Source organism: Epargyreus clarus, unplaced genomic scaffold, assembly GCF_041222505.1.
Source record: "Epargyreus clarus isolate Ecla_fem2 unplaced genomic scaffold, WU_Ecla_fem_2.2 ptg000034l, whole genome shotgun sequence".
Lineage (NCBI taxonomy): Eukaryota > Metazoa > Arthropoda > Insecta > Lepidoptera > Hesperiidae > Epargyreus > Epargyreus clarus.
The window spans coordinates 10,059,417-10,083,547 of record NW_027332239.1 but is presented as its reverse complement, the minus strand read 5'-3'; the positions used below and the strand labels follow the sequence as shown (position 1 = coordinate 10,083,547).

At 36.2% G+C, this 24,131-nt stretch overlaps 1 protein-coding gene across 1 annotated transcript; it reads right to left on the bottom strand.

The window, feature by feature from the left end:
* Window positions 1-477: 477 nt before the first annotated feature.
* On the bottom strand, window positions 478-14,278 carry p130CAS (Serine_rich_CAS and FAT-like_CAS_C domain-containing protein p130CAS). Its single transcript, XM_073091035.1, has 10 exons — window positions 14,093-14,278; window positions 10,584-10,724; window positions 8,824-8,964; window positions 7,895-8,197; window positions 6,436-6,622; window positions 5,726-5,966; window positions 5,092-5,260; window positions 4,261-4,484; window positions 3,656-3,845; window positions 478-2,900 (listed from the first exon to the last, which is right to left on the bottom strand). Exons 1-10 carry the CDS (start codon window positions 14,147-14,149, stop codon window positions 2,757-2,759), a joined length of 1,797 nt encoding a protein of 598 aa, XP_072947136.1. The 5' UTR covers window positions 14,150-14,278; the 3' UTR covers window positions 478-2,756.
* Between the last annotated feature and the right edge of the window lie 9,853 nt (window positions 14,279-24,131).

Here is a 24,131-nt window from a genome sequence, read left to right as displayed (position 1 = left end):
CTCTCAGAATGAGAAGGATTAGGCCATAGTCCACCGCGCTGGCCAGGTGCGTATTGGTAGACTGCACATACCTTTGAGATTATTTATTTTTTATAAAATCTCTCAGGTATGCAGGTTTCCTCACGATGTTTTCCTTCACCGTTTAGCTAGTGATAATTAATTATAGCACCTATGAGTCGGTAATCTAGGAAGATGGCTGTTATATGTATATAGAAGTAATAAGATATTATTAAATGAAGCTAAATAAATGTAAATAGACGAATTTAACTCTGCTTAGTTATAATATTTTTCGGTTTAGTAATACTGTTTCGTGAAATTTTGTAAATTGATATCAAATTCAGTTACACTAGAATCGATTTAGCTTTTTACGAAGTACATATTTATTTTTGCATATATATAGTTAAGTTACACTTAATGATGTTACTATTGAAGTCAAGGGTGCTGATTGTCAAAAGGTAAAATTAAAACACAAAAAAATAAATACGAAAATTTGTATATTTTACTTGATTGCGTTTTACAATTGATTAAATTATAATTCATTAATAAAATTATTACATTTAATATGCATTTGTACAATTTCTCTATGCCTAACTAAACTACGACCTCTAGGAAATATATTACACATTGCTAATATACAACATGCTTTTTACATTGATATATTATTACCTACTACTATTTATATTTATAAAGTACAAATATCGACATTTACATTTAAAATGGTTTCGTTTGAAAGACATCGCGCTTTCGTGTAATATATTGGATAGGATGAAAAATATTGGTCAAAGTCGATAGCCTTCCTAAATAATACTTTTATTTATTTAGTGCAACAGATGCCTACTTATACATACAAATCATAAGATTTGGTTGGTAAGGTTATTTGCTTTACTTTCTCAGACACAATATGTAAAGTCAATTTTATATGAAAATTGTATTCCATATGACATACTCAAATTTAATCATCTTTACTCTACCGCCCATTTTAGGGTTGTCAGTTTTCGCAATTAACGTCAAAAAGTAGCCAGCTACTCAAATAAATAGTTACTAAATAAATAATTATTACTTAATACATACAATAAAGTTGAAATACATTTTCATTTAAAGTTACATAGAGTCCATTTTAATAAATAAAATCAAACATAATTTCTGTTTGTATACGTTTTGGCGATGGATCGTAATGTTTTTCAAACGAAACTTCCGTGGTACTTGTATTACATACATCTATTTTAATTATTAATGTTTAGTAATAACAAGCCACATTTATAAAACTGCCTCAACACAATTTAGCATTAGTAGCTATAGTAATTGAGCATACTAACTAACATTGGAATCAGTCGTAATCAATTCATGTCTAATTTTCCTATTTTTAGTAATCTGAGCGTAATACTCTAGTTCGAATCACGTAAATAGTGCAAGGAACATTGAAATTATTTGTATAATTATCTCACTTATCGGTTAAACCGCAAACGCAGTCTATAGTTATATTTAATAATACATCATGCCGCATTTTGCTATAGGCGTTAGTTATTAGAAGTCGCGGAATCAATACGAAGTATGCAGAAGGTGGAAAGGAAATTAAGGCTGACCGCCCACTGACTACTATCGCACGAACGTTGGGTAGGCTGCCATCTTGTCACTTAAGCTACTGAACAATTGCTTAAGCCGTTCAGACGTCCAATTTGTTGATGAAGCAACCTAAGAACGGCACTTGTTTTATTTTATTGAAAATATGTATCGATGGTCATAGATGCCTACAAAATTGATACCGAGCACAGTTTGACAGTCACGTTAACCACTTAATCGCTAAAGCGACCAGTTCAAGCGATAGTAGCCAATGTGTAGTCAGCTTAAGTATACCTATATCTCACAACGGCTCTAACCGGTTTCAAGTGGCGAGCACATTTTGTACTATCTTACCATTGCCGACATTCCGTGTCATAAATACATTAACACATACACAAACTACGATAATTATGATACTGTTGCAAAATTGTATAAAACTGGACGGACAACTCAACTCACTACGGCAAATGAGCATCCAGCAATTTAAAAATCGCACATAGCTGCGAACGCTAGGGATGCAATTTATCGATTTTAATATCGATATTTGTATCGAAAGTGTAAAATATCGATAATTGAAAATATTCAAATTGGAAAACCCTTTCCGCCGAGTTGGTCTTATTACTACGTAAAATAGTTTATTTTTTCGATATGATAATATCGTATCGGCTGTGCTTTCAATTTCGATATAAAATCGATATTTTGAAATCGATGTCATCGAAATTTCAATAACGTTTGCATCCCTAGCCAAACTCCATCCATAAATCAAATAAAGGCAGCCTTTGTTTCATTGTAACATTATAAAGTCTAAATTTAATAGAAACTCTGTTTTGAACGTTTTTACTGGCAGTATACGTCGATGTAAGTATTGTGTCCTATCTCAGTTTTCTTTGGTAACATTGCGCTTCGCTGGAAGCTTACAAGTCTCAATCTTTTGGTCACCATTCGAATGGTCTCACCTCGCGTCTATAATGGTCGTAAACCAATCACTCACAAACACTTGTTATAATTAAGTACATAAATTATTACAGAGTCAACATTTTGTTAACAACGAAGTTCGATAACTGTTTCTTTATTGTCTTCCTGATATCGACCTTTCGTATCGACAAACAATGCCACTAAAAGCTTCAAGCTTGCTCACCTGACATTGCTGTCTGACTAACACGTCACGTTCAATTCATTATGCTTTAAGCATCGGGTTATATTTGCAGCGCGGCCATCGATTGTGTAGCGGAGTTGTGTGAGGCGATTGGGGTGAGTGGTGTGAGTGGTGTGGTCGTGGCTGAAGGGGGTACGGTGGTTGCGGGAGTGAGTGGTTCTGGCGGTGGCTCCGCTGCTCTGACCTGCAAGCAAGACATAAAGTAAGTATAAGGATACTGCATAATATTAGTAGAAAAATGTGTCTTGTACAACCAAAACTAATCTCACTCAAATTTAAAGGATCCCTGCAGTTCGATTGTTCTGTTTACATAGTTTAAGTTGCTGAGAGAAGACAACGCCAAAACATTTCTTACTGAAATAAAATTTGGTAAGACTTATTTCTGTATGAAGCTTTCTAATTTAGCCATCAGAAGTGCCAACGGAACCTATTGTAAAAAATCTACTTTGCTATTTTCAACATGGAATTATTATACAAATAATTTAATTTTAACTTTTAAAATCACTAGCAAAATCCGGCTTGACGGACCAAAATAAGCAAACTTGTGAATGTGGCAGAACCCTCTGTGGTTCGACTCCGGCAGCACGACCAGTACACCTATGTCTGCCTAATAATAGCAGTGTTAAATGTGTGGTAAGAGAGACATAGTTTTCCGAGCTTATACCTCAGGGGTAGAGGCGCATCTGTGGCCGACCCCAGGTTAGAATATCAAATCTGGGGCTGATTACAGATGTCCATGGGCGGCAGTAGCCACTTACCATCAGGTGGACTGCATGCTTGTCTGCTACTCCTATATTGTTAAAAAAACAATAAAAAGGACCAAAATAAGCGACCTCACTGCTGCGCCGCGGCCTTCGTCTTCGCCACAGTTGTCGCCACCGCGTGGAAACACGAAAACAATCATGATCCGGCTCGAAGGACTAAAATGAGCGTACTCACCAAGGCCCGTCTCAACTCGTGCGCTCGTGCTGCGAGTGTCCTCGCCGCCTCCGCCATGTCGGCGACGGCGCTCGCGCACGGGAACTGCTGCGCCGCGGCCTTCGTCTTCGCCACGGTCGTTGCTAGCGCATCGGATAGTGCGTCAGAACATCGTAATGCTTTCGCTTTTAGACCCGCGTGTTGTGCGCTCCTGTAATAATAACGTTTATTAAAGTTAAATAGACGTAAAGTTATTGATATTTTTGAAGTTGTAGTTCATTTGGTGCGTTATGAGTTATGAAAAATCAGATAAGAGAAATTGTGTCATTTCCCAAGAGAAACAAAGCGGCACTCATAGCATATAGGATGAAATCGCTTGTAAATAGTAGGTACTTATACTCTTAATGCAAGCCCGATACTATCAATTATAGACAACCTATGTGATTCTATATAATTAATCTAATTATGTGATCATAGACTTAAACCATGGATTTTTTTTCGTTTCTATCTGACACCATCAAACCTATCTGCGTCAATCTACTTCCTATTTGTTTATTATTAAATACTTGGAAGCGAAAAATACAACTATGACAACAATAACTAATTCTTTAAAAATAAATTAGTACCTGTGCACTGTATCCCCAACATGTACTATCCTATGCGCGCTCAACACGACGAACTTGCCGTGAGCGAGGAAGACATCGGGAGGCTGGCCCATCTCGATGGTCCGCAGGAAGGCTTCCACCGCCGTGGCGAGATGAGCCCCATACGTAGCTGTTTGAGCCGCGTAGAACGCTGCGAGCTGCCTGTCGTCGGAGGGTAACCGAGTTGACGCTGCTACTGCGCTAACCTGAAATAATAGAGGAATGATTATAGTAAACTAAAGTTTACTTTTGTTTCACCATAACCGACCCTAAATGGTACGAAATGTGTTAGAACTACTCACGCAAATAATAGTCTGAATATGTAAATAACCTACTTGGGTGTGTACGAGACACGCCACGATGCTCTTCCTTCTCCGCGGGATTGAGGTTTATCGCAAAGCAAAGAATTATAAATCTGTATTTTAACGTCGCGTTTACTTACTCGTCATAGATTGACGAGTTATTCGGCGAATTACTTGCGGGTATCTATATGTTGCATGATAGTACAAAGCTCGCTGATTTGCATTCCGTCCAAGAGCGTCGAACGCGGTGCGCAGTTAGTCATCCAGCCTGGCGCAGATCTTCACATTCCATCTCAATCCGGCTCGAAGGACCAACACCACACACACACATGCAGTTACACACACGTACCTCGTCCGCGTCCCGCACGAGCGCGTCGAAGGAGACGCATAGTTTGCCGTGATGCGCGGCGCGTATCTTCACATTCCATCTCAATCCGGCTCGAAGGACCAACACCACCCACACACACACACACACACACACACACACACACATGCAGTGGCACATATTTACCTCGCCCGCGTGGTCCGCGTCCCGCACGAGCGCGTCGAAGGAGGCGCGCAGCTTGTCGGGCAGCGCGGCGCGGATCTCCGCGTTGCGCCGCCCCACCGCCGAGCGTGACTCCAGCCGCACGTAGTCGTACTCCTCCGTCCACTCGTGCTCCGGGACCGCCGCTGATCGCCTGGGGATACGATATTAATGTTGAAAAAGGTTATCATTACTATGTTTGAACGTACCTTACAGTAACCTATAAAAACATACATGTACACTAGTGGGCCAAGACTAAGGATTCATTTACATCGACAGACAGAGCGTGCCAGTACCGTGCCGTGCCAGATGAAACGTATACTTCTTGTCAATATGTATTTATGACTGGTAAATGAGATGAGTTTCATCTATAAAACTTATTTTAACTAAACCTAATACTATTTGATACATATCCAGGTTAACGACATTGCACATCTCTAGTGGTATTATTATCCACTTAAGCACAGACCGTGCCTGCCATAACATTTTTTTTTCTGACTATGGACCGCGTCTGACCTGATCGATGTTTACGTATAAACGGTATATCAAGCTGACTTTGATAATGAAAATGAACAAACAAGTCATAAATTAAAATTTATTCATTCTTCCGTCAACTAACCTGAACAACAAAGACGCGTTGCCGTGAATAAACGAGGCCGCGCGTCTCACGTCCTCAGTAAGGGAGCGTGCACACGCGACGAGCTGGTCCAACGCGTCCTGCGTGCCGTCCGTGGGCTCGCGGTCGCGCTCCAGCCGCTCCGGCGCCCAGTCGCCCGCGTCCAGCGCGCTCGTCGCCTCGTGCGTGATCCGCTCCGCGTCTTTTAATGCCTTCACCAGCGGCCGTAGCTTTACTGCGATACCTGGGGAATAAAGCAAATTGCTGTAAAGTACCTACTAAATTCATTTCGTTACTTCATGCGTGAGGATGCTTATGTTCCCTTTTTCTATGCAAAGATTTATACACATTTTTAAGAAGTTTTTAACTCAAGGATTCAATTTTGGCAACGCCATTAGGTGGCTACAAACGGGGGAAATCGAGTATGAAAGCCTTTTTTTGAATTTTATAGGTTCGAAGAGTGAAGCATTTGAACTTTTTGCCCCTTCTTGCCGACATCCTTCGTAGGATTCTAATCCTAACTGGAGTTAATAATAGATGTCTAGGATGGGCAATTACCATGAGTTGTATTGCATTGTATTGGTTTGCTTATTGAATTTTCTAAAACCTCCGCACATACTATTCAATCTAGAGTCAGTCAGTCAATTCAGCGCTTTCCACTGCTATTAGTAGGCAGAAAGTGACGTAGAATTATATTGAGTATAATCAATCACCTTTATCTTGCGCATCGTGCGCGTTAGCCAGCGTGGCGTCGGCGAAGACGGCGAGGTCGTGCAGCGCGGCGCGGAGGCGCGCGCCCGCCACGCGCACGTCGAGCACGCGCGGCCGCAGCGCACCGCGCCGCCGCCAGCCCGGACGCACGTACGACAGCAAGCGCGACACCGCCGCTGACGCCTCCTCCTGGTATTGTAATCAGTGACTTTAGAATTAAGTGACGTTTTGGAGAATTGTTAGAGTAGTGCATAGATTAGTAAAGATTACTCACTCCTAACAAGAAAATGTACCCAGTTTTGAGAATTGAAATAGTTGCGTAAAAAACTTTAGCCACGTCTCCGTGCTATAATGTCCCTAAAATATTTTAAATAATTATTTATTTGTTATGTAAATTACGCAGTATTTGTTATTTATTCGTAATTTTTTTCTAAAAATGTTTTTATTTTTCAAGAATTCAAAAAAATAACTTAGATACTAATAGGCCGTTTGTGGCTTCATTCAATTTCAAGGCGGCGAAGTATCTTTACTTATCTATGGAGTAGTGGTAGAGTAGACTTAGATTTTCCAGAAATATATTGAAGTATATTGAATACGGAAGGATATTTTATTTAAAACTGAAAGTGTTTATTTGTAATTAAGTAATTACTTATCGTGATTAAGTAGGTACCCTATAATTGTCATATGTAATCATTAGCTAGGATTTTAGGTTTTTATTTAGCAGGTGACCCCAGGAGAATACGGACGTTATAATTTACAGTTAAACAAGTTGAGGTGTATAGAGTTATAGTAGTTAGCAATTATGCGTAATGTTTGACATAAATAGACGTTTGGGTTGAGGACCCAAAAATGAAATGGAGGTTCTTATTTACATTTTTTATGGAGGGAGAAACGTATACACAGACTGCCAATTAGCTGTTTTATTTTAGGCAATCACATGATTTTGCCGAGATTCAGTCTCTTTTGTATCGAGTTTTACATTCATCATATCAGTTAATATTTATCAGCTCGCAGGCGATACAGGCGATTATCAGAACGTCGTCAGTAACTGACGTACAATAAAATTACCGGGTCCATGCTCAACGTGACTTAATTGGATTACTTATCGATCGATAAAAATGCACCACATTGATAACATGTAATAATGATTGATCAGACCTGTTGCCCTTGAAAATATTTCGTTTTTAACCTACAGAATACTAAGTAATGGCGCTGTCCACCTACCTCATAATATAAGGTAAACTTGGTAATATTGACTTTAAAAAAAGGTTGTACAGATTTTCAGGGTTCCGTACCCAAAGGGTAAAAACGGAACCCTATTACTAAGCCTCTGCTGTCTATCTATTACTTTTTAGATCCAAATAACCATTTCAACCAACTTCCTAAGCCATTTTAAAATTGGAAATGGAGGTACGAAGTAGCTTGTTCATTACAAGTTCAAACCCCCTCACAAAGACCTACCTGCAATCTCTCTAAAGCTTCTAACGCCGCGTCACACGGCAAGGGTAGCGCCCGCGAGCGCGGCACGTCGTACGTACTCGACGCGGACGCGGCCGAGTGCGCCGAGCTGCCCGAGTTGGCGGACGCGCTCGACGTTGCGGACGTGAGCGAGCCCGTGCCGCTGCACGCGGAATCCGCGCTGGCGGGCCGCGGAGCTCGCGGCGCGTCGTACCAGTCCGCTGTGGGCCGCGGCGAGTCGTATGTGCCGAGCCGGTTGACTGGCATCGGCGCGCGTGGTACGTCATAATGTGAACACTCTTCGATCTGAAACGATCAGTATTTGGTTTAAAAATAAAAAAAAATATGATGTTATAGTCCGCGCCAAACTTCTAGTCCGCTCTGAAGTTGTTGCGCGCAGGTGTAGATAGAGAGCCAATGCGGTCGAGTAAAGGCACACTAACACAGCTATGTGCGACCTGTGGGCGAGAGCAAGCAGCGGACGGGTGCCGGGGGATGCTGCGCTGTCTTCGTCTCGCTAATGCCGAATTTGCGACGCGACTCGTTTCTATATTCGGAGCGGACTAACAGTTTGGCGCGTACTTTACATACATAATAACTGAAAGCAAAACATCGTTGTTTATTAGATTAAGCGTTTATAAACAACTTTAGAAGTAGACCCATTTACATATTAAGTATGTAAATTATAAATATATGCACGCAGTATTTATCAATTGGAATTTGCAATTGCAAGGATTAATAAAATCCGACATATCTCAATCAAGCAATGCAAAATTCTAATCTTTTTATCCTATAAAAAGTGGGTAGCGCTAAGATAAACAATAAAATGAAGAATATCTTAAATTAGTCAATGGTTAAGTACAGCAATACAGCAGCTTGAAATTCGATATTTAATAAGCTTTCTTAAAGATCATTTAAAAGAAGGAACTCACTTTTGTAAATGCCGGTGATTGTTGCGCCGGCAGTGGTTGGTGGGCCACTGGCGCGGGGGTCCTCGTACGCCGCCGCTGAAGCGCCGTGCTCCCGTCGAAAACCCCAGCCACGATCCGCAATCTGTTCCCCGGGCATATTCCCTGAAACCAACAAACGTAGCACATTAAGGATCGGTACATATCTGACGGAAAATGCGTCACGTATTATCGGTCGCGTTACGCCAGAACAGACAATTATATAATAAAACATTTAACCTTTCACACCTAACGGATAATGCGTTAGTTCGTGGAGCATAAGACGTCTGGTTCAGTTTCCGTGAACGCATTATCAGTCGGTCGGCCACGCGCCACGTATATTTTGTACCCCCCGCTACACAGCGGGGTTGGTATAATTTTAATGTTGTCTCATTATATTATAATATTATTTAATAATATTATATTATTATGAAAGAATATTAAAAAATCCGGGGAGTATTCACTCCCTTGAGAATTTGCCCAGGCAAAGAGGGTACCCTCGAGACCCGAATAATCCCTACCCACCCCCATATTGCAAACACAGACGCGGCATATGAGAGGCCGGTGGGTACGAAGTCCCGTCTTGTTGTTGACGTATATTTTGACATTTTTGACAACGCAACATCAGCAGAGATCATAGATATATTATCCTACTGTTAGTATAATATATCTATGGCAGAGATCGTTTGTATACAGACAAGACAAGACGCGCAATGTGGCAGGTCTAATTTAACCGAATAGACGCGACCGATGATACGCTCGACGCATTTTCCGTCAGATATGTACCGACCCTAAATTCTCGTTAATATCAACCTACAATAACCTCACCATAACAAAACGAGACGCAACGTCATTATGTTCACCGCAAAAACGGCCGGTGACCTCACGGCGGCTTCGACCGAAACAAGGTCTTGTTCTTGAAATTTATCCTTGTTTACAAAAAGCTAATTTTAAAGAATTAATAATACGAGTATTTTGCTTTTATTCATTTTACCGGGAATCGATTAAACGGAAGCAATAGTCATACACAATAAATATAAAATATTTTTAATGGTCAGATGTTTCAGAATTCGTTATCTTGAAAAGGACACTTTTCTTCGTACAGATCAAAAACTGTTTGTTTCAGTTGTTCTGCTTCCTCGCAAAATATACGACATTTTACACTGAAAACACGTTAGGTTTCTCTTTATCTACAAGTGGGTACCCTCTCATTTAAATGAGAATTACAGGTAAAGTTTAGAGGCGGCTCACACTAGTAAAACGCAGTGAACCAAAAACCAATACGACTAACAAAACCGTAGTATCTATATATTTGAGCTACAAAAACTGAGCTTCAGGCGAAAGCTCGTAAAATGTGAATTCAGTGCTACAATTTTCGTTCACCTTTGAAATCGTTTGTCATATTTAAATGGTGGTAGAGTCAGTATCGTTCGCCCAGGGAGGTATAATCGCTATACCCATTTCTAGCGTAAATCAATTCGATAGATGGGTGTGCAAAACGACTTATTTATATATGAGGTATGCATCTTAGTATTCATGAGTGACAGCCTGACAACGTATTTGTGATCGGCTTCAAGAAGAACCTATTCTATATTGTTAGTAGTTGGTCACAGAAGTCTGTGGGCGGCAGCGGCATTTACCTCTTACCATCAAGTAGACCACCAGCTTGTTTGCTATTCCAATCTTATAACAAACCCAAACCACGTTGTTTTCTAAGCATGTTTATAAGAGAAACTGTTATTTACCTGTCGCCCTCTCAGCGAGCAGAGCCACCAGCCCTCGCTGCCTCCCGTGTTCTGCTCCAGGACTGTGAGCAGGTCGCCGCGCCGGAACGCAAGCTCGTCTGGTGACTCCGCTATGTTGTCGTACAACGCTCGCGCCATACACTGCAACAAGAAGTGGCTTATTAAATACTTACATACTTAGAGAGCATTGAATATGTTATAACACCGAACATTGCTTTGAGGATGGTAAAGATTTGAGGATGTTAAAGATGTTAAAATAATCTTTGCACATGTTATTATAAAATGGATAAATTGGATCTTGAGGATAAAGGTAAAATAATGTTCGCCCTTAATTAAGGCTTAATGTCATCGAAAGTATTTTAGTAAAGAAAGTAGGTATGCAATCGACTTTCCTCATCACAACCGTATATTTAAGAATGTTAACTATTCAAGAGATATTTTGGGTACGTATAAAAATAAGCAAAAATAAGTAGACAGGCAAATAAAAACATAAATCACAGTTAACAATTTCAGATTCGAAAGCAAAAAATCCCAATCCGAATACTTTAAAGTTTAACCTCATATCGCATACTGTCCTACTCATGTCTCATGACGGCGCGGTGCTATAAATCTTTTTACAAATAACAGGAAAACCAAAAGTATCGTCTCTACTCAGCTGTGGTCTCTACATTAACCTGAATTAAGCGATCTCACAATTTCAATTTTTTGAAAAGTAATCTACGTTCACTATCAACTGTAACTGATCGGTCAAGCCGAAAGTCATTAAAATTGATGAAAAATTTAAAATTGACAACACGTGAATGATTAAATGCCAGTCGTGTTCACATTTTACGATACCTATTAAATCACCTTAATATATAGGTACTTAATGTGGTAGGACAGACACTACCTACACATTTGTTTATTGCATCAACAGTGTAAATATAGGAATTATGGGATATGTGTAATCTAAATATATATAACTCAAAGGTACTGACTGACATAGTGATCTATCAAAGCACAGCCCAAACCACTGGACGGATCGGGCTGAAATTTGGCATGCAGGTAGATGTTATGACGTAGGAATTCGCTAAGAAAGGATTTTGATTAATTCTACCCCCAAGGGGATAATATAGGGGATGAAAATATTACTTCGTAATGCGAGCGAAGCCGCGGGCAATAGCTCGTTATAAGAATAAAAACTATTTCTTATAGTTCTCGCCAAACTGCTAGTCCGCTCTGAAGTTGTTGCGAGCAGGTGTAGCCATACAATTTGCTATGGCGACGCGATTCATTTCTATATTCAGAGCGGACTAGCAGTTTTACGCGGACTATACCAATTTACAACTGTTTTATTCCCGCACAAAATACAACTCAAACTTCAAAACCATTATTTTTATTGTTTATGCTAACTCATACCTGCCAGTGATTAGGTATATAAATAAGAACTTAATATTATAAAAATAAAACAATTTAATTAATTAAAATAATGCTAATAATAAAATAATTTCAATAGATTTGTAATATAATGACATGAAATATAAACCTACCAGATATAACCAGGTGTCACATATCAATTATGTATGAGATCGAGTTACAAACATAAAATGCACCAAATCGAGGGGGACTACATGCAAGCCCACCTATCTTGAATGTACCCCTTATTAACATTTGACACCTTTGCACCCACATACGAGTAATTTGACGCACGTGTGGTACCGTTTCTATTTTCAAAATATTCTAATGACGAAAGTTTTATACAGAATTGCATTAATGTTGAGCCATAGGAATAATTCGTACTGCGATCTTACTTGAATTTTATAATATATTAATGGGTATTTCGAGTAATTCGGGCTTATCATTTGGCAAAACAAAATGTTAAAATTATGCGCCATCTATCCTGATTAAGGAATTGCATGCTCCATTTGTTTTAATTTGTATCTTAATTCAGAATTGTTGGCATAACTCGGGATTTTTTTTAATTATTTACATCTTAATTCAAAATAACATTAAGTACGTTTAACTTAATACTAATACTAATACGTTTAATCAAATAGTACGTTTTCATCTCATTTTCCTTTTCCGTGTTCAACAGGAGGAAATACATAGATCACACAATCTAACAATGTTAGTCCTGAGGTCCTGACTATAGGTTTTGTCATGTCACTACTCGGGAGTACCTCAATTTGTTTAGTCTTGCGTAAAAACCAAATAACATAACAATAGACGTGCTGCCACTAAACATGTACACCTGGGTGACTTAGCTTATGTGTACAAGGACATTAATACAAGATATACTCAATGACTTGCAATTACCGAAGAGTAAATAATTTGTCATCTTATAAAATGCGTATTAGGTACATCTTGCGTTTAACGGTATTAGTAGGGGATTTCTTTATCCAGAGTAAACTATGTAACCGGTGGTGTAATTTATCATAGGAAACGTGACAAATTGCTTTAGTTTTTTTTATTATTGGCAAAAAATTATGGAGCTTCAAATATGTGGGTAAAGAAAAAGTCTATTCCACTTGAACCTCTATAATTGTTTTGACTACTATACTTGTACAAAAATCAACACTCCGCTGTTCTCGCATTATGCCGTTTTTATTATTTTTAACATGAAATACAAGTCAGATATTTGCTGCTTACAGTTTTTCTTCCTTCTATGCTTATTTGCACGGAACTAAAGAACAAAATGCTATCCCAAAATCTGTTTTCTTTGAACCTATAAAAATTAGTTAATCTTGGTAACAGATAAAGGATTGACGAAATGAGATCACGATAGAGGTCTTTACGGGGAAATACAAAAGCATATTAATCAGGTATCTACTTCGAATATAGGTATATACATACAGGGAGAAAACCGCGCGTAGAATACTCTTTAAATAAGATCAAGGTGGCACATACAAAAAACACTATGAAATAATTAAGATGAAATTATTAAATAAGATGAAAGTGTTAAAGTGGAATAAAGCAGCGGGACTGCAGCTGCAGCGGAACGGCTCGTCCTAAATCGGGCGTTTGGCGATAAAGACGGATCGCATTGTGCAACTGTGGGCGCGCGTTGGGGCAGGCCATGTCCGTTTCCGATACACGCAACCGTTTATGCAACAGTTTATGATAAAATTCGCGAACGGCTTGCGAGAAACAATTAAATTATGTCATTTTTAATTATTAATCAATATTGAAATATTACAATAGGTATAACTTTGTCAGTAAAATCACAAAGTGATAAAATAGAGATTCATTTGTTTAATTAAAATTATATTTAATTTTAAGCCTCATCTTTTTTAAATTTTTCTTTTTTCAACCACACAAAATTTCAAGGATTTTATTGGTCTGTTTTTTTAACATCATTCATTATGCTATTAATTAATTCATTTTCAGAATATTGAACCTAACTTTGTCTTATTTTACACTGAGTATTAGCTATTTTTCTTAATATTATTATGACATTTTATTTTTAAAATATCGTTTTATTTTCATGACTACTCATTGTAATAGAAGTTAATTTTTAATTCGGTACATACCCCTCTCTCCGAAACCTTCCTCGCATTTCTATCTTTAAACGCTTTGCAATTACACATTGTCACTTAGTTATACTAAACTTAATATACAATATCACGAAACAATTAATTGCGCACAAGAATAACGCGTACACAGCACAAAGGACAAAACGGTACTGATGTTGTAAGTATCAAAACAAGTTAAATATACCAAGTTATTGAATGAAATGGGAATTATTAGACCCGATCGAAGATGAGTCAATATCTACGTAGGCACATCGTCAGAGGCGTGTATAGATTGAAATATTCTGGCAGTAAACGGGATAACGTACTAGTTGTCACGTAACACTATGGTATTTACCATACTCACTTAGTACGTTATTTACCAAACACAAAACATGACGAAATTTTAGGGTTCCATACTCAAAGGGGACCGGGACCCGATTACTAAGCCTAAGTCCGTCCGTCACAAGGTTCTATCTCTTAAACCATTTTAATTAAACGTTTGATTTTTTACATAATGTGTATAACAATTAAAAGTTAAAAATAAATGGGAAAAGCGATCGGTATTTTTCAGCCGTTGAAGATAGATACCTTTAATTTTCTCAACGTATTTAGTTCTGTTGCTATTATAAGAAAATACTAAAAAATGAAAATTTGGTAAAAATTAAAACACTTCTTGGTTACTAGTGTTCAAAAAAAAGTTTTGTACTTATGTGCATATTTGGCCAGATGGACATCAGGCAGAAAAGGAGCATAACATCGAACTAGAGCATTTTGTGATCTACATAAAACATTCATTAGTAAACGACTTCGCCAGTTGAACTGCGAACATCCTTTCAAGAAAACCTTAACGCAGATAAACAAAAGAATGGTCATACAGACGTTATGAGCACAAGCGCGTATATGCAGTTAAAAAACTCTATTTATAGAAACTTGCTATACAGGAACTGGCTAGAAATAAACATAAGGCTGCGTACCACTTGGTTTCTTATAAGCACACTGATCTGAAAGTATGACAAGGATGCTGCGAGGCGGATAGTGAATCACAGCGCAAAACATTCGCAGAATCGCGCGAGCTTCACATTACGCACTACGCTTTGGCTCCAATCGGCCCGAGACGGTGAGGTCATTGACTGCCTCTTACTGCTAAGATAACAAAGCAACGCTAATGAATGACTTTTTAGAGTTCCGTACCCAAAGGGTGAAACGGGACCCTAATACAAAGGCTCCACTGTGTGTCTATCTGTGACAGGGCTCTATCACTTGAACCATAATAGATAGACGCTTTTTTTTAAGTATGTATAACAAATACAAAAAATAGAAAAAGTTAAAAACAAAACGTTCCTGCTCTTTTCCGCGTTTTGCGGTTTATCTTAAATCGTAAGTAGGAAACAACTTCAAATAAATTTACTTCTGTAGTTGATCTGATGATGACTATTTTATACAGGGTGAATTTTTAAAACGGGCCTTCAGGGCCATATCCGAAACTATGAGGCTTAGCGAAAAATGCTGAAAGGAGTTACGAGGCCGATTTTGATCAAAACTAAAACTGCATCATTAATTTTTTAAAATATATTTTTCCCTAGCCGGGAATCGAACGAGTTCATTTTAAAAAAAATTACACCCTCTATATTATTCCACCATCTGATAGTGTCGCTTATAAGGATCAAATTCTGGGAAGTAATGTTATGTGACAAATTAAAGGAAAAGGAGAATTTTGAAGAAAATACATATTTTTCCATACATTGCCATACTTATCCTTAAGGATTATACATAACAAATGATTTATGTGTAATTCTTTAGAAACATACGTAAGTCATACCATTGAAGAATTTGTTGGTTAATCAACTAATTATTCGATGTTATAACCGTGACATACGGCTTAGTATGAGAAAGTAATAGTTTGGCAAGTAAATTACCGCCGTTCTTAGGATTTATTTTTTAATAAAAATAGATAAGTGATTAAATAGTAAATTGTTATTGTTTGTTGATTATAACTACGTTTTCACAGTAAATATAATTTTCTATATCTCTTTGTTTAGTTATCACTCGGATTTGACTCGAAAAAGACATTCTCGCAAATTGTCAATTTTACATCTGTATTAAACGAAATTCCGCCCATAGCAAGTTAAATCTATTATAATGGTCCTAAAAGTAACCTTAACTAAGTCGGACATAAAAATATAAATTCTTGAAGAACAAAACGTCCATTTTGAATGATTTGAAACATTGAGCCAAAAAAATGTTAATACGCGAAATGTTTAAATTGATGAATGGCGGGAACTTAACTGCCAAATTAATGTAAAAAAATATGTATTTTCTTAAAATTGAGGCTTTTCCTTTAGTTTGTCGTTTATCATTACTTCCCAGATTTTGATCCTTATAAGCAACACTATCAGATAGTGGAATAATATAGAGGGTGTATTTTTTTCAAAATGAACTCGTTCGATTCCCAGCTAGGGAAAAAGTTATTTTAAAAAAGTAATGATGCAGTTTTAGTTTTTATCAAAATTGGCCTCGTAACTCCTTTCAGCATTTTTCGCTAATCCTAATAGTTTCGGATTTGGCCCTGAAGGCCCGTTTTAAAAAATCACCCTGTATACTAAAATAAAAAGGACAAATGCTACAGAACCCTTAGAGTGAGAATTCGAATCGCACTTAGCCAATTTTCCAAAGGATTGTTTGCTTTAAATATTGGTTTTAGGGCGTGAGCGTTTTGCAAATTCCTGAATGTTAAAGTAAATGTATGTGTGTTTTAAAATAACTTTTTATCTTCAAAATAATAAATAATACTGACACACAATTCACGAACAATCTTCTACTTTCGAAGTTTGTCGCAGCCCCGTTAGACGCGGTCATCCTACGTGTTCATTCTAAACTTTTTGTAATCTCGTCTTATCGCCATTTATCTTGTCACTCTAAATTAAAGTTTGCGGTTCGATCCACATTGCCGTTTATATTTACAAACATTTAACGTGTCAGTCACAAGCCGTAAGAGACAAAATCATATCTTTCTATATTTGGTGAGCACGGCATGTCTGTGCGGTTATGCTAGGGTAGATAATTACCAATACTTTTTGTATAGGAAAAAACTCTTTTGTCTGTCACCACACGTGTCTGACGCGTTCTAAGCCTGTAGATGTAAATAAATTCTCCAATATTTAATTCATTCACAATGCAAAATATTTTTTATAATGACTTATAAACCAACTTTCAACAATGTAAATTGTATCTTCTCACGACATCGAAAAATTAAAGGTAATACTTAACCAGAAATAATAAGCGCTTTTAATTATTACTTTAAATTTCAATACACGTAATACCAGGAACATGATTCGTCCCTAATTGGTAAACAAACGTAAATAATTCGACATAATGAATCCTCTTTCCTCAGACATTCAAAGAATATCGAACATTTCTTTAATGCTTCGAGGCTTGTAATTAAATTATGTTGTTTTTCCTTTTAGCTCTTATGCAAATTGCAGTTTTAATAAGTAGACCACCTTATAATTCAAAAGTGGGAAATAAGTCACTACTTATTGAGCATAATGAAAGCATTTGAGATTTTTTTATTATTGTTTTCTTCTGGTTATTATCTTTTTATTGATGGTCAGCGACGGCCACTGCCGCCCATGGATGGCAAACAACTCAATGTAGAACTTTCTAGGTTTCTACCTATACCTCATTTGTTGCAACTCCTAAAGACAATGTGTTTTACGCTAGAAAAAGGTTATGAATGCGGTAGGTATGGCCCCGTCGCACTATTCTGGTCCTACCTTTCCATAGCACATATCTAAAAATAAGTGCAACTCATACCTACTTACTTTGTCATTAGGTAAATATTTATTTTTACCACAATAATAAGCATACCTATTTATTGTTTTGAATCAAAACTAGACATTTTCTTGGTAGATTTTATAACGTGAAACCGCAATAACAAATGATTAAGCATTCAAATGTGAGGTGGTTGTGGTTATGATGGAAGCAATCGACTGAAATAACTTTTATTATAACTCTTCCCGCAAATATAAGTCGAAAAACATGAACTGAGTTCAAAACAAAAATATTTTGAACATTGCTATTTTATGTGTAAAATTACATATATCTATATATAGACATTACACACTATGTATTCGATGAGTTTTAAACGTCATTTTAAAAATACATTAATAATTCCCATTTTCTCTTTCTACCTATAAACAAATGTATGAACAATTTGAGATCGTATGAAACAAGAGGACAGACGTAATATACGTATTTGAGCCCATATTGATAAGTGTTCTACAAATTATTGTTTATATACACGGAACTTTACGTCAGAACCGACGTAGATGATCAGCGTAGGTACAGTAGGAAGTATCCGTAATAGGCATTCATTGTAAACGTAAAACAATATAAACTTATCGTAAATATTGGGACGGTACGTGACTCTGTGACTCAAAACAGACAGATCTAAAATAGGTCAAAATGTTAAAAATTACTACGATTAACTTCGTGCTTTTGTTGTTAGGTCGCCAATTGTTTTTCTTTTTAGGTATTATTATATATTTAAAGACATAGAGCGTAGCAAAAAGTAAGTAAGTTTGTCGTAGCAAAAAATATATTTGTCCTTGTATAACACTGACTAAGGCCGTATCTATCAACATAATATTTTTTTCCCAAAAAAGAATTGTCTGCCACAGGTCGTGTCTGACACGGTCAATGTATGTAGACATAAACGTGGCCAAATATTTTAGAGCTTAAGTAATGACGATTGGCAAAAGTGTCGCACATACTTTTACAGTTGATAACGGAAAATACGCCTAAAAATCTAATTGTAATTTCATCCGAGGGTTGACAAGACCGCACGTGCCACAAATGTCGTCCAGTCATGCGTTCGGTCAGTTTTCGCGCTCGAATAGTGTGTCATGTGGTGGGTCGAAAATCAATGAGGGATGCAGGGGGTGAATGGAGGGGCGGCGACCTATGAAGGTCGCCCTCCGTAGTACGCGGGAGGGTAACCCGCATGCGCACGAATCTAGAGCTGGCATATTTTTAATTGTTACCATTTCTGTGTTAATTACTTAATACTTTATAGGGGTTACGTAGTCAATTCGTACAGATTTCATTTTTGTTTTTTTTTTTTGTATTTGTCGTTGCTATAATCTGAAGTTATTTGTACTTAAACTACGTCTACTAAAATAATACTTTCACTATAGAAAAACATTTGATGTAAAGTTTTTACATCTGAAGGCACGGCAGTGCCTCCGCCAAGTCGAGCCAAAGCCAAAAAAAGCGGCACGGCCGTAGCATTCTTTTTAAATATTTTCGTAACGAAGTTCAGTAAAATCATCAAAGGAGATGTTTCATTTTCGGCCATCTCATGTACACTATATCTAAAAAACACGATTAATTTGTATAATTGAAGAAAAATACACATATATTTTGATAACCTTAAGTATTCCTGTTTAAAAATATTTAAAATAAGCATTCCTCATTGAAATATTAAATATGGCGGAATACTGTCATGTCAAGTTTTCAAAACTGTCGATGTCGGTCAGGTACTATACTCTTTGGATGTCGGTAATTCTGTATTTCGCTGTTTTTGTCGTAAAGTTATTGTTACCTTAGTACTTTACAACCTGGCTTTTGTTTTGGGTATTCCGTTATTATTTCTGAATTTAATTAATTATTTATAATAATTATAACAAAACCACCTTTTAAATAGTATCTGGTTTTATAGATGTAAGTGACATGTCAAATTAAAAAAGAAGTTGTCAATTTGATATGTGTAAAGTGGATATAATTATACATATTATATAATAATAATGGACTCCACTAAGGGACTCCAATGTAAACGTTGAAGCAATATGTACTGGTGAGAAGATTCAATTTTAATCCTGAATATGTTTTCTGCTCTGTGCTGCTTACGATTTTGGACTGATTCTACCTCACTTGTTTACCCAGCTTATGTTTTATGGACTTGTGATTTTCGTGCGATGGCTGTGGATTGCGTTGACAAGGATTCAACATCATCAGGTAAATTATACATCAGTTAGTTGTATTAATCGTGAAATAATCGTTAATAATTTTAAACTAGAGAAGCTAATCTTTTTACATTTATCTTTTTTTAGATAATTGCATTAGCAAGACAAGGACATTCTTGGGATGACAAAATAATCAGTTATTATTGCAACTGCATCGCTGGGCAACGAACCGTACTCGTAGGTAGTTGCGCTCACATTACGACCATTGTTTGATGTTTGGGCTGAGCTCGTCACAGGATATTACAGAACCTGCTACATGATTGGATGAAAATATGGGTAAGGGAAGATATTGAAAATGAATAAATAATGTATCTAAGTGAAGAATAAGTAAAATATTATCAAATGTGTACTTAAAGTTGTTTTATTTACACACTTAAATGTTTTAACTAAAATAAATTGGTATAAAAGTACAAGTTTTGGTATGTTTGTTTTTAGTCAAGATTTATGAAAGTAAATATAATTAATGTTTATCAAATATAGGCATTGTTTCTCAATACATACAATACAATATTTATATATCTACGCCCATTCGCGTAAAAAATATATAAAAACGTATATAATGTATATAGTCAAGTTAAAATAGAATGACAGATGACATTATTACGGTAATCACTACCGCCATGATGATTTTCCACTGTTGTGTTGCAAGTTTAAGTGTAAATTATTGTATTTTAACAATTAAACGAACATGATTTGAAGAAAATAAACCCCTACGAATTGTTCTTTGCATGTTTTCTTAGTTTTTAGTATAGTGTACAAAAGGTGGCCGGGAGCCCATACATTTTGAAACATCTCCTTTAAGTGTAAAAATTCGCAACAGTTTATATAGAAAAACTAAATGAATATTTAAAGGCATTCTTAATATTTATAAAAAAATATTCTTTCTACCATCCGCGCATGCCCTAGAGTTATTCCAGTTTGCTTTAACTTGTAATCTTAACTACTTACGTAGAAAGAGCTATAAATATAAAATTACAGCGTAACTAATATACTCCAATAAAACTTATAGCTTATTACTAACTGTGTTGTAAACCCATTTTAGGAATTTTAATTTGACGAAATAACATTATATATTTTCATTTCATTAAAAATATTTTCATCGAAGCAATGTCGATAAACGTGAAGGCAAATTAAATAACGTGTAATGTGTTTACTTATTTTATTTTAAGCTTTTTAAATAGGGACTCGAAAAAATATCAGTTCATATCTAATTCCTAGAAATTAATTAGAACTTAAGCCTATTCCTAGGCAGGAATTAGAACTTAACTGCTACATGTTTTAACGGTGAAGACAAACGTAAAGATACGTGTGAAATCTTTAAAATATCTCAATGATATAACTATAAATAGAGATATAACTCATAGAGCTCTATAACTCATAGAGAGGGCGCTGCCTCCACAAGTAACACCTAGTACGCGTATTCTAAATAATTAAAAATATTAAGCAACTAGTAATTGCAGTGAACTGTCATTAAAACAATGTATTAGTGTATAAACTTTGTGTGATAGTGTTGTCCAAACAAGAAGTTCGCAACTAATCGTGAAATCATTGAAATTTATAACCGGGAACCAAAACTCTTAGAAATCCAAAACTTCAGTTTGCTATAAACATTCAAAATCCCGTGTTAAAGACAGCAACTAATTATAAATAAACAACAGTGAAACATTTATAAGTGAGTGCAGTGGATAGAACTTAAAACAGAAACTAATTAAAGTAATTGTGACTACTAAATGTGTCGGTACTTGGAAAAATAATTATAAGTGTGAATGTACCTGACCTTGAACTCTGTTGAATTACATCAGCTGTTAGTCTCCACTTGTGCATACGAAACCATACCAACAATTCAATAGTTACCGGACAAGACTCGTGGCGTGTTTAGAACATAGCTGGATTTAAATGCTCGCTTGGACTGTTCAAGGTTCAAAACTCTACTGACGGAAAAAAAAAAAAAATATTTATTTTTTTGTTTTTGATTGCTTTTATTTTTTCAATTTAGATTAATTTAAATTTTATTTCATAATTACATAAAAAATAAAAAAATAAAAATTATAATCATAAAAAAAAAAAAAAAAAAAATTGTATAAATTTATAAACAATATATATATACAAAATTATATTATTGAACGATACACATCAAAATGGATTTGGAAAACATAACCATGAGGAAACCACGAAGATCCAGTTCACTCCAAAATTTAACTAACTCTACTTCGTTCATGCTCGATAATTCAATATCGAGTTTACCTAATACGTCCATCGATGAAAATATGTTTACTAGGGAATTACATGAAAAAATAAATAAACTTAGTGAGGGACTCAACATAGCAACCCTGGAAATAGAAAATCTTAATTATGAAAATACTCAACTTCGAAAGGAATTGGAGAGATGTAACAAGGTCATTGAGATGTACAAAACTATTGGGTCACAAGAAGGAAAAAGCCTCACCCCCTCATCCCGACGTCTTGGAAGGAAAATTAGGAAAAAAGGAAATAACACTAGCACTACCAATACACCAGAACACGTACCTATCAGAACCCAATCCCAAACAACAGAAACGTCTGCTGTACCACCTGAAAATATATCACCTAAGTGTGTAGGAAAAACTCATTTGACCGCTACAGAACAAATCCAGTCTGAAATAACCGATCTGAATGATCCAAGTCTGAAATCTAAGCAAGACGTGATCATAAATCCTGTACATAAACATAGTTTATCTTCTAGTACCCAAAAAATCCATAAAAAGAAGGAAGATAGGAGAGTTATCATTTTGGCGGACCAGCAAGGCCGAGGAGTACAAAGGAATCTCCAAAAATTATTGGGTGAAGATGCTAACCTTGTGCAGTGTCTATGGAAGCCGGGAGCAACTCTATCAGAAATCTTAAGCGCTCCTAATGAAGACCTGTCAACCCTGGGGAAGCAAGATCACATTGTTGTAATAGGAGGAACTAATGACAGAAACCCCTTCACTTTCCAGTTAAATGTTAATAACTGGCTACATAACTTTACTAATACAAATGTTACCATATGTGAAATACCATACAATGCGTGTCTAAATGTTCAAAAATTAAATTATGAGTTAAAATTCGCATGCTCTAGATATGACAATGCATACTTTTTGAACTTGGAATACGAACGAAATATACCGAAGGGAAGTAATTTTACACAATCCTTATGTACATTTTTACTTAGAAATCTCTTGCATATAGGTTACAAAATAAACTATTTGACATTCTACGGAAGAAAATCCACGTTAAAAAAAGTTGATCCTAAAGTTGACAAATGCATCCAAACTGATTTATCATTTTTAAGTTCCACAATTAAAACAGATGTCAGCACACAAACTAGTAATATAGAGTTGAGTAATATTCACACTTCCAATAACCATGATGAGAGTAATGGAAGTTTATTTTTTCGTGTATAATAAAATAAATATATTACATCAAAACATTAACGGGCTTATGTCAAAATCGGATGATCTTTTAGTCTCCTTAGATGAACTGTCCACTAAAGGTATTGGTATGATTGACGTCCTTTGTATTACTGAACATAACATGATTATAACTGACATAGATTTCTTAAAAATACCAAATTTCACTCTGGCCTCATTCTGTTTAAGGAAAAACAGGAATGGTGGATCATGCATATTAGTGCGAAACGGTCTTAGATTTAGAATGATCGATGATATAGAACCTTATAATATTGTGAATATTATAGAATGTTGTGCTATAGAACTCATAGAGCATAATATAATAATCATTTGTACGTACCGATCACCCAACAATAGTTCGTCAACAATTAACATGTTTTTTAATAGACTAGATTCAATTCTTCACAAATTATGTTTTAAAAATAAAAAAAGAATCATATTATGCGGCGACTTCAATATCGATAAATTAAAAAGAAATAAAACAGCAATAAAATTTGAGCAATTATTAAGCTCATACAATTTAAAGCTATGTATTGACGAACCGACACGATTAAGCAGTAAAACATGTATAGATAATTTTGCACATAATATGCGTAATTGTAAAAG